This window comes from Siphateles boraxobius, unplaced genomic scaffold, assembly GCF_051911475.1.
Source record: "Siphateles boraxobius isolate OS27281-9 unplaced genomic scaffold, OSU_SipBor_1 12, whole genome shotgun sequence".
NCBI lineage: Eukaryota > Metazoa > Chordata > Actinopteri > Cypriniformes > Leuciscidae > Siphateles > Siphateles boraxobius.
Window position 1 is genome coordinate 12452682 of NW_027508722.1, and position 20537 is coordinate 12473218.

Below are 20537 nucleotides of genomic sequence, written 5' to 3' on the forward strand. Positions count from 1 at the left end.
AAGCGATGCTACTCATTTTGGAAGTGTTTATGCAGAATTATTAACTGAGTTAAACATTCAGAAAGTCAATCAATCAATCAATGTTTCTTTTTCTTTAAAGTGAAAAAAGGCAATGGTCATAAAATGCTTCAGTTACTTTGCTGGAGAAAAAAACCTTGACTAACACTTGAACTTATATTGGAATATAAATGGATATAATCCCTTTTACTGTTTTCATAGAAAATAATATAATGAATTCACTCTTTGGATATTGGATATTTTAGCTGTTGCATTGCTATAGATTTTAACGGCCTATCTTCCTCGGCAGTCACGCATTTCTGTTTACTGATCTATGAGGGGTTTAAAGCTTTTAGTTTGGTTGGCACTTTCTATATCGACTATTCTCGAAAGAGTTTTACCAAGAGTATCCCTGAGCACAGAACTTCTGTGTTAATTTCAGTGCCAATTACATTCAAAAGAGTTGAGTCAAGTCACTATTTCAAAGGGAAGATTAAATCTTACATTATTGAGTTTTAGTCATCTAAACAAGCGGTCTTAAATAATTTTAAGGCTCATTTTAGCTTGTGTTTTTCTTAGTTTGGTCAAAGACAGCAGGTATTTTTCAGGTTTGCATACAGGTCCCAGTTCTCCTCTTTGTCGAATGTGCTAGTTAAGTAGGCGATTGCTCTCTCATTGGAGTTTAATCCAGTGTGTTCCCTCTAGTCCTCTGTTCAAACTTACTTTCAGCCTCTGGTATAATTGCTGGGTGCATTTCCTTCCCACACTGCTGGGCTCTGTGCAATTTTCTCACTGTTTGCTTTTTCATCCGTGTCTAATTTGAGAGACGCGCCTCAGCAGAAATGTGTGTGTGTGTGTTTGTGTGTGCTAGTTTGCGTGTTTGTGTGTTACGAGGGGCTGGAAGGAACTGACTCGCTTGCGGGGAAATGTTGAGGCACAGATTGTATAGAAGTGTGCAGTGCTGGTTGCAAACAAGTTAATTAACAGTGTTTCTTAATTAGCTTGGGCTTGAGGGCAGAGACAGGCTGCCACTGCTGGTGCCGTAGATCTCACCCTCTCACAATCTCATTTCTCTCACTTGCAGCAGAGGAGAGGAGAGGTTGCTCTTGACAAGCTATTTTTAAAGACATCTGCACTGTTGGCAGAGCTGCACCTTTTTAGTGTAAGAATTGTAATTGAATGATCTTAGAACATCTTAGGCCCTGCAATTAATTTAATGAGTACTAAACCGTGTGTCTGGATAGACTTGATGTTGAGCCAAGATTTAAAGCAAAATGCTTCTTTAGAGTAATAGTTTACCATAAAAATAAACATCTGTTTTAATTTACTCACTGTTTTTCTTCTCTGGAACACAAACGGAGATATTCAACCAAATGTTTACACTGATATGTAATCATTGGTAACACTTTACAATAAGGTCCAATTAGTTAACATTTGTTAATTCATTAACTAACACTGAGTAATGCAATTGTAAAACTATTTATTAGGGGTGCTCCGATCAGGATTTTTGGGGCCGATCACAGATCTCCGATTACTGAAAGCTGTATCACCCGATACAGATCACCGATTACAGGGTCTATTTTGAAGCCTTCTATTTATCATGTAGCATTATTTATTAAACTATATTTAACATCAATGTACATTAAGTATTACAATTAAGAGAAGACAACGTATCATGAATTGACACCTGTGTATTTATTTGCAAGCAACATGTCCAGCATATTAACTTAGCAGCCTGTGCTTGGTTATTGGGAACAGCTTAGGGCTTGACAAATACAACTTTCCTGTAGAATATAGAATAAAAAAAAGATAAAAGACAGAACATATGAGTCTTTAAATTTAGCTTTAGACTACTTTAAACTAAAAACTGCAACAAAAAAGGCTTTAGCCAAAATAATGTTTTGAGTCAGTCAGCCATCAGTTTTTCCAATACACTTAAAAGGACCACAGTTAGTTAAGTTCACAGCCAAAAAAGAAAATTCAAATAAAAATCCTTCTTAAGCATCAATATTTTGGTAAATTATTTATTTTTTTATTATTTTTTTTTGCGCAAGAACCCTTGCAAAAATTATTTTAAACAGATTAAGAAAGCCACCACTACTGCTCACATCTATGGTTAGATTGATTTGTATAGATCCAGTGAAGTCGTGTCCCACCAATGTTTCTAAGGATCTATATTGTCCCCCCACCAATTTTTGTAACATTGAGGCACGCACGGATGTACCTCATACAAATAAACATCTCCAGTTAACTAGCAGAGCATTAATTTAGTGTGCTATTAAATAAGAAATCTAGCGCTAAAATGTATTGTTGTTTTTTACTCAAGCTGAGCGCTCGTTCTCACGGCGATCAGTTGCATGGATACAGCGTTCTCAGTGGCGAGCGTGAGCGCAGTCTTCACTCGGACGCGCGCTTCAATCTATCGCAGTTGTGGAGACTCTCTATACATTCTGGCGAAATCACAAAATAAAAAGCGCACAAACGTGTCACTGCTTGATATACTGTAACCACTGATGAACATATTCAGTTTTGATGAGAGAAAAAAAAAATTGAGTGCGGAGAACCCGCAACCTCTGACACGCTTGGCAAAGGATCTACCGCTAGACCATTTGAGAACTCAAACGTAGTTTGCGCATCGATGGGTTTATTTACGGGTTGAACGGAGAGGCTGCACAGTTTGACAAGCGGGCAGCGGCATGGTATACGCATTACAGATTGATTGCTAATGAATTGTCTTTTTCACACACTTTGTAGAATTGCCAGACCGGTGAAACCATTTTTACCAGGGCATAAAAAATTGTCTCGCGAGTTTTGCGTCATCTGATCGGCTTTTCTTAATCCGCCTTTATAGAGACCGCCGATCACACATCCCAAAGCAATTATCGGCCGATTATGATCGGCGACTGATCAATCGGAGCACCCTTACTATTTATTAATCTTTGTTAATGTTAGTTAACTGTTTATTGTTAGTTAATGTTTACTCGGGTCATATATTACATCCAACTTTTGATTTTAATACTTAATTAGTAAATGTTGTAATTAACATTAACTAAAATTGATAAATGCTTTAGAAGTATTTTTCATTGTTAGTTAATTTTAACTAATGAATTAAATAATGTTAACCAATGGAACCTTATTGTTGTGTTACCATAATTTCTATATATAATAAAAGGGTTTCCCGAGTGACTGGCGCACACACACACACACACACACACACACACACACACACACACACACACACACACACACACACACACACACACACACACACACACACACACACACAAATAATAATACAAAAATAAAAATCATAAAAGCCTATGTGACTTAAGTTGCGGTCACATTTACCTTTCTTCTGTAAAATTCATATCAATAGGATTCTATGCAATCTGCAGTTTCGCATGTGGACAAACAAGTTCCTGATGCAGATTTCGCTTAAATTGGTAATGTGAATTTGCCACATTTTGAGCAACGGAAAGCTGGTTGGTTCGAAAGTTATTTCTTTGTGAGCAGAGCTTCACAAAAATGTGGGGGTCGCTGAAATTTCGTCAATGTGACCGCACCTTTATGCACAGTATTCCAAATCTTGTAAAGCCATATGATTGCTCTGTATGAGGAACATATCTAAATTGAAAATTATTCACCAAAAATATTGCCATAACTCTCAAATGTCATAGTTATACTTGGTGTGTAAAGACATGGCATGGTTAACGTTGGTAATGCCATTTGCACTGATCCTCATATATCTTGTCCTCATATGATCCCTTGATGAGTAAATTATAAAAATGATTTTTTTTTTTTTTTTGCCTCACTATTTCTTTAATTTGATGTACTGTATAAATCAGAATAGACACTACAATGGGCAGCAATTTTTTGAGAATGGCCTTATCCTCACTGCATTCTGCATGAGTTTTTTCATCTATTTTCTTATTTGTGTTCTTTACTGTGTCCATGACATAAATGACTATCATCAATATTACATGTTAGCTACTTCTCTCATGAGACACATCTGTTGTTTGTAGTGAATTGATTATTTTGAGATACTAGAGTTAAGGCTGAATCAATAGTGTTGTGTTGCAATACTCTTTTGTCATTCACACACTAATGACAAGTGTTACGTATTAATTTATGGTATTTGCTAAGGCAAGCATCACTCTTACTGTTGCTTATTCTTAAAGGTGAAGTATGTAAGATTTTTTTTTTTATGTTAAAATACATTCCCTTGACCGAGTTTATTGTTTATTGACTACTATTAGTATGTCATTCATTGGTTTTTCTCCCCCAAAAGTGTAAAGATTGAGCCTCCCAGGCACCATCTAAACATTGAGAGGGGTTCAGTCAGATCTGTCAGTCTCTTTCCAGCTCGACCAATAGCGTGAGTTTGAGGCATGGCTACTGTAGCAGGCTGAGCCAGAGGGTGTTAAGCTACTGTGGGACCATGGTTGATGCGTTACATGGGAAAAGAAATTCAGCTTGGGGTACAGGAGCGCAAGCTCAATTTCACTTCATTTAGACCTTCAAATATGAAACCGGTCATGAACACGTCAAAGTGAATAGTGTGTTGGATGCAACATGCTACTATGGACGCTTCAATACATCATCATCATCATCATCATGCAACCATTTCGAAAGTCAAACTTTCCCAGTTGTGTCCGGTGTAGACAGCCTCAAAAGTTCAGACTGTCAGTCCAAATCCGTTTTTTATGTAAATCCGATCTTTATAAATCTGTTTCAAGCTACTGTACATTCATATGTGGTTTGAAATCCTATTTAAATCGCATTTCTGGAAATCCGTCTCAGTCTGAACGATCTGATCGGATTTTGTGTGGTTTATGTGACTTTCTCACGCCACGTAAAACATAAATGTCAGACGTTGTTACAGGGAACATGTTGAAAGTCGCTGCCGAAACAATGCGGTCTTGTTGCATAGTGCCGGACGAGCAGGAAATGAAAATATAGCCTAACGGAGACATATTTTGAAACCGGGGAGGACAGCGCGAAGAAAAAAAAAAGGCTGTACATTCCTGCCTCAGAAGACGCATAGTCCAACGCGACGGCATTGCTATAGAAACCAATGCAGATATTACGGAAAACGGAAGGGCTGCATGGACACAAAAATCGGATCTGAACAGTTGCGATACACTGTGTGGACATCAATAATTTTACATCAGATTCCAATCGGATACACATATAATCGGATTTGCTGACAGTCTGAACTAGGCCATAGCAACACAGCTAAAAGTATTCCTAATATGTTTGAACTTTTATTGACAGTAGCTCACTTTTACCGGTTGGCCTTCACATGCACCTGTAAGAGCTGTATTTGTGATGTTTGAGGTGAGGGAGGGGATACGCGTGAAAGGGGCGTTTGTAAAATATGCTGTATTTTTTCAATTCCTTAGAATTATTGCATTCTTATTGTGTCAGATTGTATTATTTTACCCTTGCCACAGACCCAGACTTTCAATCTTAAATTATGAAAATCCATTCTGAAGTACATTCTTAAAATATGAATTATTATTAAACGTTTCAGACTATGGTAATGAATAAAGAATGGGATAAACATAAACCAATTTGACACACTGATTTTTTTCCCAACCAAAATCATTAGTTAAAATTGGTTTGTATTTTCATTTCCATTAAGGTGATACATATTGTCACATTGTGCATAAAATAAAATAAAATAATATTAATAATAATAAATAATAACGATTACAATTATAAAAATAATTAACAATAAATAAAAGTTGAAATAACAAAATGATTGTGTGTTACGAGATATGTATGTTTCATTGTATATATTAATGTATATATTAAATTGACTTTAGCAAAACGTGTTTAAATGTAATACATGATTTCAGATGTAGTTGAAATGACACTGTGTTGAGAAGAAGAAAATTATTGATAGTCTACAAATATAAACTGCTGGACATTTTTGTTGGAAATAATGTTTTATATTTTTTTACGATATTTGTTGTTGTTGTTATTATTATTATTATTATTTATATTATTATTAAGACCAAACATCCATAAAAAATAAAATAAAAATTCCACCCGAAAAATGGGGCTAGTATTGTAATTTTAGATCCAAGGCAATTCCCAGAATCCCAGGAGATGTGATCCATACTTTTACTACGATTTTTCTTCCTACCCCGACCCCATTAATCAATCCTAATATGTCAGTTTGCATGTTTGAATCAAGTCACATTCGTTCATCTCTAATTCAGCCACCAATTTGTGTACCTTATACACTTCAAATTCAATTCCATTCCAGATGCATCTTGTTTTTCTCTGGTCCTTTCAGTCAGGCAGACAGACCTCATTCCCTTCCTGATATTGTTTCAGGATCAACACCATTTCATCTTCATTCTGTCACCCCTCCAGCTGTTGAGTGTAATTGATTAAAAAACCTCTATCCTCTCCCCACTGTGTTTCAGCTCTCTCTCTCCTTCTGTTTGGTCTGGGTGTCTGCGGATGAATAATAATGTTTTGCCAACCCTTCTCTCAGGCTGGTGATGTACATTGAAAGAGACGTCCGAAAGGCCACGCCAGGAAAGGAGCAACAAAGCGGCAATGAATACCTGTCAAAATGCCTGACCCTCTTCATCCGTCACACCGTGCACGAACTGCCAGCCATCCTGGGTAAATCAATCACAATACACCCAAAAAAGAGGGAAAAGGGAACGCAAAGAATTCACCCGAGATGGAACAGAGTGAAATGGTCAAAACAAAGAAGGGGCAATAAGATTGAACATCCAATTTGATTGGCCTCTCTTTAATTACCTTTCTGATTGAATACGTGAGCAGGCTCTCAGGTATCGATCTGTTCCTTCTTTTTCATTTGTGAATCAGTGCCGCTACACACCACCGCACCCCCATTAAACCGGTTCAAACCGGTTTAGTTCTTTATGCGGGTTTCGTCCCAACACTGAGGTCCCAACCTGCTCACGCCCCTGGCCACCTAGCCAGACTAAACATGATGGTTTGTTTGTGATTGGCTGATTTCTCACTGTCTCTGTTTATGTGGGCTGTCTTTAGATGACATCCTGTCCGTGTTAGGCAGTATTGTGGGAAGGAAGCACCCCTCTCCTACACAGTCCCGTCAGCTTAAGCAGAACCTCCCCATGATGGCTGTGGTGCTGCATCTGCTCACCTCACAGGTATGTGTGTCTGTGTCAGGTCTTACTAATACTATATTTACCCATTTGCTAGTTATTTTGGGTTTTCGATCTCCTGAAGGATGGGACAACCTGAAAGAAACACACTGTAGGGACCTACATTGTGGTGCAATAGATAATACCTTATTTCACATACAAACACGTTTAATGTCATTGTTAGAGTTTTGCTAGAACAATCCTAGAACAGGGGTGTTCAAACTCTGTCCTGAACGGCCACTGTCCTGCAGAGTTTAGCTCCAACTTGAAAGAAACACACTACACTCTATTGCTACACTCCTGCGTGGAAGTTTCTAGTATGCCTAGTGAGACCTTGATTAGCTGGTTCAAGTGTGTTTAATTGGGATTGGAGCTGAATTCTGCAGGACAGTGACCCTCCAAGGGTTGTATTGGACACCCCTGTGCTAGAACATCTTAGCCCAGTTTCCTCTGTCTTTTTCTGTTTTAGTTCAAGTGTGAAATGTGTGATTTCTGTGTTTTCCCCCCAAAATTTCAAAAATAATGAAAACGCGCCTCTCAAATACTTCCCATCTGGCAATATTAGTACTATTGTTTGAGAAATGTGTTGCTATGTTAAACTGATAAAAATACTCAAACGAGCAAAGCAATTTTTGATAGCATATGTACAATATTAAAGGTGCAGTAAGCTATTTATGAGAATAGTTTTTGAAAGTGGGTTGTACTGAGCATCACAACACACTTGTAGCCAGTCAGCAGTAGGGGGCATGTACACTCATAATGGGGAAGGAGAGAGAGTGAGCAAGAGGGAGATTTGATGAAAGACTGTAGAAAGAGAGATGGCTAGGCATAAAAAAAAAAATTAGTTTGGTTCCGGTTTCCGACCGACCCTGTCAATTTATGTGCGACCCAAATTTATTTTATGAGCTTGGGGAAGAAATAATACAAATTATATAAATACACAAATAAAAAACTTTGAGGCGAACTATAATTTATGTTTTTGCACAGCACCGTATTTGTATAGCCTGTTGTCCTCTAGCAATGCGAACAAACGAGGCAGCCACGGGCGTTCACACATCGTTGTTGTCATGTAGATGCACTGTTGCGCTTGTGACAGGGCGCATGAACTGAACGAGCAGAGATAGAGAGAGAGCCCCGGTCGCGCGCGCGCACTCTCTCTGCGGAGCCTGGCGAAAGTATAGGCTTCACCGTCTCAAAACTAAGCACCGTCTTGCTCTCTCTTCCTCGCACATATTAATCAAAATAAATCGACACGATGGCAAGGTCGGAAGACTAAAGTTTCATGTGGAGCATTCGGAGATTTATTTTTTCCTGAATTACCGCTGGGTGGGAATTGTGCTAAAATACATTGCCTTATCTTCTCTGAAAAGCGTTCCACACATTCAGCTGACATATAAACCACACTTTAAATAAACGAAAAAACTATCCAGTGATGGAATGTTTTCTGTGATGACACAAATCTTGTTGGATGTCCTAACCGCCGTGATAATCACACAACGCGCACACTTCCGATAATGACACGTCTAATTCGCGAACTAATGACTCATTTGAACCGATTAGTTTTAATGAATGGTTAAAACAACTGATCTTTCCAACACTGAGCTCATGAGACGTCTGAATCGGTGTATAACTAATCGGTAACACTTTACAATAAGGCAACCCCGTTTGCCCCCTTGCACACATTTAAAATCAGCGTGTGTGTGTGTGTGTGTGTAACATGCTGGGACACACAAGGTGGTAGAGTACATGTACAGGTAGGCTATGTTATGAAAAAATAGAGTAGCTTATCCATCGCTACTGTAAATGTAAAAAAAAAAAATTAATAATAATTTCCTTCCTATCCCTTGCTGCCACTGGAGAAAAAAAAGAAAGAAAAAAAAGTCCCTACCGACCCATGTCCTCAACTGACAACCAACCGGAACCAAAAAATTTTTTTTATGCCTTATGAGACGTTATAAAAGAGAAAAGATCAGAGGAATATCACTGGGAAATAAAGGGTTACAATCAGGCAAGAGCTTTATGGCCCGCGTTAATAATAGAAAAGCTTTCCATCTTTGGAGAGACCTAAGTTGGAAGGCCTGGAAACGGACCCTGATTTTGCATTGTTTCTGCTCCATACACGAGTTACATTGGTTTTGCCAGGTTTCACAGAATTAAGATATGCTGTTGTTGTTCATGGATAGAGAGCACGATTGCATACAGAGATGCCTTAAAAACTGCTAGATCTGCTAGAATCGACAACATGTATGTTAGACCCTATACCGACTAAACTATTGAAAGAGATGCTTCCAGAGGATCCTATTCTTAATATCATTAATTCAACTTTGTCATTAGGATACGTACCAAAAACTTTTAAGCTGGCTATGATTAAACTGCTTGTTAAAAAAACGCAACTTGATCCTACAGAATTAGTCAATTACAGGCTGATCTCTAATCTACCTTTTCTGTCAAATATACTATAAAAGGCAGTATCTTCACAACTATGTTCCTTTTTAGAAAGAAATGGTATCTGTGAGAATTTTCAATCAGGATTTAGACCATATCATAGTACTGAGACATCTCTCATTAGAGCCATAAATGATTTGCTCTTATCATCCAATCATTGTTGTATCTCTCTATTAGTGCTACTTGATCTTAGTGCTGCATTTGACACTATCGACCACAACGTTCTTTTAAATAGACTCAAATTATGTTGGCATTAGTGGAAATCCACTAGCATGGTTTAAATCATACTTATCTGACCGTTATCAGTTTGTAGCAGTAAATGAAGAGATGTCTTATCGGTCAAAAGTTTAGTGTGGTGTAACACAAGGCTCAGTACTAGGACCGTTGCTGTTCACTCTGTACATGCTACCCTTAGGAGATATCATTAGGAAGCATAGCATTAGTTTTTACTGTTATGCTGATGCTACTCAGCTCTATATTTCTTCACACCCTGACGAAACTTACCAATCCACAAAATTAACGGAATGCATAGCTGATATAAAAAAACTGGATGACTAGTAATTCCCTACTACTTAAAGCTGCAGTCGGCAAGTCTGGCAGATTGAGTGTACTTAGGCAACATTTTGAATGTTTACAACTCTCTTGTCCCTCCCCCACTATCAACGAATACCCTCCCACCAAGTTCGTGCTCGTCAGTGCATGTGCAACAGATTTTCTGTGAATGCGGCCGTCTCATCAGCATCCATAAACACCATGGAGTATTTGGAGCTAGTCAGATAGCACATACAATAACAGTAGCTTTACTACTGTTCTTACTCTCGTAAGAAAGATAGAGTAGCATTGATTCTTCCAAAAAGCCGAACTTTATCCCTTCATCTGGACATGTTTATCCACCTAACATTACGTTCACACGGATTTCAGTTCAAACAAAGCTAACGAACCTGCCCAACAAGTGCTAACGTTAGCTATCCATATCAACACATTTGGGCAAACATACTTAGATTACTAACATAACACTAAGAAATAAAGTAACTGGATGATAAAGCACAACTACCTGTCGAGAAGAAATGTTGCAAGCTCTGCATCCAGCTTGAACCCAATTAAATCACGTAAATGTCTTTTTAATGTTTTTTTCTAAAACCACTTTATTTATGTTGTTCTGTCGGATTATAGTGTCGATTTCACTGAATATGATCAGAAAATGTGGCCGACGGCAGCTTTAATTCTGAAAAAACAGAGATTCTAATTATTGGACAAAAAACGTCCTCACGTAATAACCTAGAATACTGTCTAACACTGCTCTGTCAAGTCTTCGTCGTCAGTTAGGAACCTGGGTGTGCTCTTTGATAGCAATCTTTCATTTGAAAGTCACGTGTCTAGTATCTGTAAAACTGCATTTTTTCATCTTAAAAATACATCTAAATTACGTCATATGCTCTCAATGAAAAATGCAGAACAATTGGTTCACGTATTCATGACATCAAGGCTAGATTATTATGCTCTACTGGGTGGTTGCCCTGCATGTTTAATACATAAACTACAGCTGGTCCAAAATGCAGCCGCGAGAGTTCTTACCAGAACCAGGAAGTATGACCATATTAGCCTGGTTCTGTCAACACTGCATTGGCTCCCTATTAAACATCGTATACATTTTAAAATATTGCTGATTACTTACAAAGCGCTAAATGGTTTAGCTCCCCTGTACTTGAGCAAGCTCTTAACGCATTATAGTCCTTTACATCTATTGCGATCTCAAAATTCAGGCCAGTTGATAATACTTAGAATATCAAAATCGAATGCTGGTTGTAGATCCTTTTCCTATTTAGCACCAAAACATTGGAACAATCTTCCTTACATTGTCCAGGAAGCAGACACAGTCTGTCAGTTCAAATCTAGACTAAAAACACATCTCTTTGGCTTTGCATACACATAACACATTATAGACTTCTATAATTCAATGTTAGGCTGCATAGTTTAGATCAGCCGGAACCGGGAACACTTCCCATAAATCCTGATGTACTTTGTACATAATAAGAAGGATGGCGTCTACGCTAATATTAGTCTCTCTGTTTATCCCGAGGTTTACCGCTGTCCGCCGGATCCAGGCCGTATCCGGATCTGCTGAAGGACCTGCGCCTGGACACGACGACAACGCAGTCCTGAAGTGTCAACTAGTCTCTCCCCTGTCAAGGCCTCCTTCCCTTTACCTCTGTACTGATAAAACGTTGTCGGGATAATTCCGATTCACGTGGCTACGCGGAAGCGCTAAAAAATTCTCAGAGCCACCAAGCACTGTTTTATGCAAATGAGCGGCCGGATCACATTAAAGGTTTTCTGTTAGAACGGTGTCGTGTTAGCGGCTCTTAAGTTAATAACTAATGATCGTTGCGACGGAAGTGAATCAATCAAAACTAACTTTAGCTGGACTATAACTTTATTCTAGAGCTGCTGTAAAGCCAAAACAATCTCTGTTACTTTAATTTCCTATTATCACTGTAAAGCTGCTTTGAAACAGTCCATATTGTTAAAAGCGCTATATAAATGAAGGTGACTTGACTTGACTAATATTGAGTGTGTTTGTTTGTCTGTAGCTGGTGTGCTGCTGGCGACTAACAACCAACTCTTCATTTTTTTTTTCCTCTTTGTCGTTCGCTAGTCATCTTCGCTTTATTTTTTGTGAAGCATTATGTTGCTTCGCTTCATCTGTGATAAAGATGTTCGTGCATCTGTGATGTTCGTGCATTTTTGGGGCAGAGCAATGAAGAAAGGGGTGTGTTTATTTGGGTAAATGATCAACAGTGTTTCTCTGAAGTCACTTGCTGCACCTTTAAATGCAATATTACACTTAAATTGAACCAATGCTGAAGTTTCAAAATGTTTCATTGTTCCTATTCATTTATTTATTATTTATTCATTCATTTATTTATTCATTTTAAAACCTCGAAATACATGTGTGAATTTAAATAGTCAAGTCACCTTTATTTATATAATGCTTTTTACAATGCAGATTGTTTCAAAGCAGCTTTACAGAGATAACCACGCGCGTATGGAGACGAGTTTGTTGAGGATCAGTGCCGATGGCTGCCGTATCGATGAGGCGTTCACTGGGGAGAGTCTAGTTGACACAAGTTCCGCTGACACTTCAGGGATGTGTTGTAGTCGTGTCTAGGCGCAGGTCCACCATCTGATCTGGATTCGGCCCGGATCCAGCTGATTACATCATGCGTTGTTGTCGTGTCTAGGCGCAGGTCCACCATCTGATCTGGATATGGCCCAGATCCAGCTGACTACAGTAAACCTCGGAATAAACCGAAAGACTAAAATTAGAGTAGATGCCATTCTTTTTATGATGTAGCATGTACATCAGGTGTTATAGGAGGTGTTCCCGGTTCCGGCTGACCTAATTTTATATAATGTACACGTATAGTATATGTGCATCAATACAGATGATAATTCAACACAGACACAAATTATCGATGGATGTGCAATGTAAAATACCATGCATAGTAGAATATTAGGTATAATAGTTTTTAATCCATTATATATACACCCACCTAAAGGATTATTAGGAACACCATACTAATACTGTGTTTGACCCCCTTTCGCCTTCAGAACTGCCTTAATTCTATGTGGCATTGATTCAACAAGGTGCTGAAAGCATTCTTTAGAAATGTTGGCCCATATTGATACAATAGCATCTTGCAGTTGATGGAGATTTGTGGAATGCACATCCAGGGCACGAAGCTCCCGTTCCACCACATCCCAAAGATGCTCTATTGGGTTGAGATCTGGTGACTGTTGGGGCCATTTTAGTACAGTGAACTCATTGTCATGTTCAAGAAACCAATTTGAAATGATTCAAGCTTTGTGACATGGTGCATTATCCTCCTGGAAGTAGCCATCAGAGGATGGGTACATGGTGGCCATAAAGGGATGGACATGGTTAGAAACAATGTTCAGGTAGGCCGTGGCATTTAAACAATGCCCAATTGGCACTAAGGGGCCTAAAGTGTGCCAAGAAAACATCCCCCACACCATTACACCACCACCACCAGCCTGCACAGTGGTAACAAGGCATGATGGATCGATGTTCTCATTCTGTTTACGCCAAATTCTGACTCTACCATCTGAATGTCTCAACAGAAATCGAGACTCATCAGACCAGGCAACATTTTTCCAGTCTTCAACTGTCCAATTTTGGTGAGCTCTGGCAAATTGTAGCCTCTTGTTCCTATTTGTAGTGGAGATGAGTGGTACCCGGTGGGGTCTTCTGCTGTTGTAGCCCATCCGCCTCAAGGTTGTGTGTGTTGTGGCTTCACAAATGCTTTGCTGCATACCTCGGTTGTAACGAGCGGTTATTTCAGTCAAAGTTGCTCTTCTATCAGCTTGAATCAGCCGGCCCATTCTCCTCTGACCTCTAGCATCAACAAGGCATTTTCCCCTACAGGACTGCCGCATACTGGATGTTTTTCCCTTTTCACACCATTCTTTGTAAACCATAGATATGGTTGTGCGTGAAAATCCCAGTAACTGAGCAGATTGTGAAATACTCAGACCGGCACGTCTGGCACCAACAAACATGCCACGCTCAAAATTGCTTAAATCACCTTTCTTTCCCATTCTGACATTCAGTTTGGAGTTCAGGAGATTGTCTTGACCAGAACCACATCCCTAAATGCATTGAAGCAACTGCCTTGTGATTGGTTGATTAGATAATTGCATTAATGAGAAATTGAACAGGTGTTCCTCATAATCCTTTAGGTGAGTGTGTGTGTGTGTGTGTGTGTGTGTGTGTGTGTGTGTGTGTGTGTGTGTGTGTGTGTGTGTGTGTGTGTGTGTGTGTGTGTGTGTGTGTGTGTGTGTGTGTGTGTGTGTGTGTGTGTGTGTGTGTGTGTGTGTGTGTGTGTGTGTGTGTGTGTGTGTGTATATACACAGGTCCTTCTCAAAAAATTAGCATATTGTGATAAAGTTCATTATTTTCCATAATGTAATGATAAAAATTCAACTTTCATATATTTTAGACTCATTGCACACCAACTGAAATATTTCAGGTCTTTTATTGTTTTAATACTGATGATTTTGGCATACAGCTCATGAAAACCCAAAATTCCTATCTCAAAAAATTAGCATATCATGAAAAGGGTATCTAAACGAGCTATTAACCTAATCATCTGAATCAACTAATTAACTCTAAACACCTGCAAAAGATTCCGGAGGCTTTTAAAAACTCCCAGCCTGTTTCATTACTCAAAACCGCAATCATGGGTAAGACTGCCGACCTGACTGCTGTCCAGAAGGGCCATCATTGACACCCTCAAGCAAGAGGGTAAGACAGAAAGAAATTTCTGAACAAATAGGCTGTTCCCAGAGTGCTGTATCAAGGCACCTCAGTGGGAAGTCTGTGGGAAGGTAAAAGTGTGGCTATAAACGCTGCACAACGAGAAGAGGTGACCGGACCCTGAGGAAGATTGTGGAGAAGGACAGATTCCAGACCTTGGGGGACCTGCGGAAGCAGTGGACTGAGTCTGGAGTAGAAACATCCAGAGCCACCGTGCACAGGCGTGTGCAGGAAATGGGCTGCCGCATTCCCCAGGTCAAGCCACTTTTGAACCAGAATCAGCGGCAGAAGCGCCTGACCTGGGCTACAGAGAAGCAGCACTGGCTGTTGCTCAGTGGTCCAAAGTACTTTTTTCGGATGAAAGCAAATTTTCCATGTCATTCGGAAATCAACGTGCCAGAGTCTGGAGGAAGACTGGGGAGAAGGAAATGCCAAAATGCCTGCAGTCCAGTGTCATGTACCCACAGTCAATGATGGTCTGAGGTGCCATGTCAGCTGCTGGTGTTGGTCCACTGTGTTTTATCAAGGGCAGGGTCAATGCAGCTAGCTATCAGGAGATTTTGGAGCACTTCATGCTCCCATCTGCTGAAAAGCTTTATGGAGATGAAGATTTCATTTTTCAGCACGACCTGGCACCTGCTCACAGTGCCAAAACCACTGGTAAATGGTTTACTGACCATGGTATTACTGTGCTCAATTGGCCTGCCAACTCTCCTGACCTGAACCCCATAGAGAATCTGTGGGATATTAGGAAGAGAAAGTTGAGAGACGCAAGACCCAACACTCTGGATGAGCTTAAGGCCGCTATCGAAGCATCCTGGGCCTCCATAACACCTCAGCAGTGCCACAGGCTGATTGCCTCCATGCCACGCCGCATTGAAGCAGTCATTTCTGCAAAAGGATTCCTGACCAAGTATTGAGTGCATAACTGAAAATATTTTTTTTTAAGGTTGACTTTTTTTTGTATTAAAAACACTTTTTTTATTGGTCGGATGAAATATGTTAATTTTTTGAGATAGGAATTCTGGGTTTTCATGAGCTGTATGCCAAAATCATCAGTATTAAAACAAAAGACCTGAAATATTTCAGTTGGTGTGCAATGAATCTAAAATATATGAATGTTTAATTTTTATAATTACATTGTGGAAAATAATGAACTTTATCAAAATATGCAAATTTTGTGAGAAGGACCTATATATATATATATATATATATATATATATATATATATATATATATATATATATATATATATATATACAGTGTGTGTGTGTGTGTGTATATATATATATATATATATATATATATATATATATATATATATATAATTTATTTTGTCCTCACATTCTTTGGTACCCTGTGACACACCTGTGTGAAAGGCTCATTGTGCAGCTCATTGTGCAAGTCATTGTCTTCTCAGGTGCGAATCAGAGCATTATTCGTGACCAATCACGCCCCCCTCCCCCCCCTCTATAGCTTCTACCGGCAGCTGACTTTATTAACCCTCTGGGCTCCAATGTGTTTTTGGGGTCCTTGAGATGTTTTGACATGCCCTGACATTTATGCTTTTTTCCGTTGCTTATAAACATATTAATTGCAAATGTGTAATTACACTATATTTAGCACAAACAGGGCTACCATAATATGTGAGCAAGATGTATGTACATGTTTGTATTTTTGAGAGAATATTGTTTATGCATGGTTATTGAAAAAACTAAAACTTAAAGTGTCTGAAATAAGGCCACAAAACACATACTAAATATGTGTCCACAAGACTTTTGATTAATGGGTGTTGTTGCCTAGAATTTTTGCTTCAAAATGATCTGAAAATCATCCTGCCTAATCATTTACACAAAACAATACATTGATTTAAATTTTAGAAGACCCCTTTTGTTTGGAAAGGCAATATGCGTGGAGGCGTGTTCACACCTGAGAAGACAAAGGCCAGATAATGTGTCACATTCATAATGAGCTGCATATTAATGAGCCCTTTCACTGGGTATCAAAGAATGCGACCTCGGACAAAAGAAATGATATATGAAATTATATATATATATATATATATATATATATATATATATATATATTACAATTAGAAATTGTAACCAATTACAAATAGGTTACAATTACAACAACAATTTTAACAATATTTCAATTCTTTCTTTGTAAAAAATATACATTTTATCATGCATATTAAAAGAGGTAAGGAAAAATTGGTTTGAATATTGGAACAAACACTATAATAACATCTTAGTTGATAATTCAATATACCTACTTTATTTTTGACAAAACATCATACTATAGTATATTTAACATATGAGCAGAAATTGGCGAACAAAAGCCTATTTAATGTGACAGTAGTCTTTTTTTACAGTCAAAAATTTATAATCTATCCAAAACTAATCACGAAATCTTGTCTAAACATTCATATTTAGTCTGTAACATATCGTGTTTATGATATTATATAAGCATGTTAATTTACAGTTTGTTGCTTATACAGACATTTTATTTCAACATATTTCAGTCTATTTTTACTCATCTTAGTAGGATAGCAATATAGTTTGGATGTGTTCATGTACATGTTTACTAATGTAGGTGCGAGAGTGAATGAACGGCACAGACACGCGCTGTAACTGTAGTAAACGCGCACGCCTGTGTCGTTCATACATCATTTAGCCTACACACAGACACGCAATTCATATTTAAACAGTCTTTTTGCGGTTTAAAGACATCGCGATTAGAACAAAGCACTTCAGAATAAATGACTTACTACATCAGCTGGATCCATTGCTCCTCGAAATGAAACTACCAGCACTTCTGGTACATTTTCCACGGTTATTAGATAGTATTATTCCTCAGAGCTAGGGATACGCTGTGTACACAGCGGTAGTAAGATACTTACTAAGTGTTTTATAATCCAGCTGGTGGGCGTTGGCATGTTTGAATGGCTTGCCTTAGATCATTTGCGTTTGAATACCGCGCGTGGGCGTGGCACATTAACGCGTAATCAGGTATAATGAGCTGGAAAGAAAAAGACTGACATCTCTCTCTTTTCATACAGATTACATAAACTGAGAATATTTGTTTTTTTATATAAATTAATTCATTTAAAAGAAGAGAGTTCAAGCTTCATTATGGAAAAAACACTCCTGCCTGTATGACAAGTATTCGCGGAATTACAGTTAATTTTCAAAAGTGTTTCAGAATGGACTTAACTGACAGAGAGAAGGCAAAACTAGCATTATGTTTATTTTTCTTTATTTGACTAAAAGCACAATACTTTGTTTATATTGTGAGTATACACAAAAAAAAATACACACTTAACAGGATCGAATGATGTATAACACTAACACATAAGATAAAAATCAACAGAGTATTTTGAGTCTCTTTTGCACTGATAAGAAAAAAAGCGAAACAGACCTCAGAGGGTTAATCAGCGATTGGCTCTTTTATTTAGAAGGTGAGACTTATTCCACCATATTGCACATTGCACTTTCCCCCATTTATAGTAATATGAATGCACTGTCTTTATATATATAAAGTCTAGAGTAGCGTGGAGAAAAATGGTATAGTATGATATGGTATGGTATAGATATAGTCTGAATAGATTCAATTTGTGAATCATTTTGTGACTTTTATACTAATGACAAAATAAACTTTCCAGACTCTTTTACTCACTTTATTAAACGTCTTCATCTGCACCAAAAAAAAAGGAAGGATGTGCTGTACCTGCCTGTCACGCGGTGTGTGTAATCACTGTCTGTGTCAGAATGATCTATTAAATAGCTTTTCGGTGCAGCTTTAATGCACACATTCACACACACGCACACACACATACATACACAAGATTATTACCAGTTGCCAAACAGTGCAAAATTGGATTTACTTCTGACACACTCATTCACGCCAAAATTAATATGAAGGGATCTGGTGTTCTCAGAGAAAGATGTTTGTCAGTGTGCAGAGTTGATGAGTCTCTCTGCTGATTAAATAGACTTTTACATTTGGCCAGGATTTGCCATGGAGACTCAGTGGCAGATTGAGTCGTCTCATTTGAAGGGGTCGGAGCTGATAGAGCTGTCTGTCTGATAGTTCCACTGTCATTAACTCATCTGAGGAGGATACACTGATGTCCATTAACACAGAGCTGCAGTGGGCTGTTAGAGTGGTAATAGGCAGTTACCAGTGTGTCTGTCTGCTTTAATGGTCCTCATAGTGAGTTGTGTTGGTGTAGTGCCAGCCTCAGACAGCACATCCACAAATTGACCGCTCACTGGCCGTCTAATGCTTATTGTACTCGAATATGGCAAATATTTGTCTAAATTGCCAGCCTCAATCTTATTGGCGGTGGCTGACAATTTCTGGGCGAAGGTTTTTTATTTATTTTATTTTTTACCTGCTGTGAAACAGTTGCCAGGCTGCTCCAGTGAGCACTTCAATGGAAGAACTACAAACTGGATCGTCTTTCTCTTTTTTTCTTTTTCTTCATTAAAATTAACTTTGGTTCAGTTTTTTCTTATTATCTTATAAACTTTTGATTTCACCTTCATTTTTAATATGCTTTATGCTGTAATATACATTACTGTTCAAAGTCTTGAGATAAGTATATATATATATATATATATATATATATATATATATATATATATATATATATATATATATATATATACACACATTTTTTAAAATAAATTATTATTTAAATTGCTAAAAATGACTGTGAAGGCCTTTGCACTTTTTCAAAAAAAAATCTATTAAATAAATGCTGTTTTTTTTTACTTTCTCTTCATCAAAGAAAACTGAAAAATGTATCATGGTTTCCACAAAAATATTAAGCAGCACAACTGTTTTCAAAATGTATAATGATTAGCTAATTATAATGATTTCTGAAGGATCATGTGACACAAGTCTGGGGTAATGGCTGCTGAAATTTTAGCTTTGCCATCATCATCAAAATATATTAAAATAGAAAACAGTTATTTTGAATTGTAATAATATTTCACAATTTTACTGTTTTTACTGTATTTCTGATCAAATATATTCAGCCTTGGTGAGCATAAAAAACTTTTCAAAAACACACAAAAAAACATACCAACCCCTTTTTAGGGCAGATTTACACTACAAAATATATTAATATTTCTAATAAAACTAACTATTATTAATATAATTATTGCTACTACAGTATATGCAAACTTCTTCAATACAGTTTAAAAAGGAAGCTCCTCACAAAGTTGGCTGAGAAAATAGACAATTTAGACAAAGTTTGGCTACTCTGGAGAAGCTAAAATATGAGATTTTATTTTGATTTAATTTAGCATTTTGGTCTCTAAATAATTCACATTCTTCCATTTGTGTTATTCACAATGTTGAAAATAGTAAAAAAAAAATAATAATAAACTTGTCCTAACTTTTGTCAGTCATTCGACCCCTTCCTGCCTAAGTAGGCGGTTCTTGGCTAGAATAAACTGCAGTGTGGGCTAGACTTCATGCCTATAGTCAAAAGTCTGGCCACACAAAAACCAGTTTGTGTGTGTGTGTGTGTGTGTGTATGTTCTGATAATAAGGAAAAGGCTGCAGGGCATAGCTGGTTGTCTTCCCAATAG

At 37.9% G+C, this 20537-nt stretch overlaps 1 protein-coding gene across 6 annotated transcripts in view; it reads left to right on the forward strand.

Moving 5' to 3' along the window:
- Positions 1–20537, forward strand: part of ulk4 (unc-51 like kinase 4) — a 231409-nt gene that overhangs the window by 85808 nt on the left and 125064 nt on the right. For all 6 annotated transcript variants that reach the window (XM_077207698.1, XM_077207725.1, XM_077207715.1 and 3 more), the window contains 2 exons: positions 6506–6639; positions 7036–7157. In XM_077207698.1, coding sequence (XP_077063813.1) covers positions 6506–6639; positions 7036–7157 — 256 coding nt within the window. The remainder of the gene's footprint in view (positions 1–6505; positions 6640–7035; positions 7158–20537) is intronic.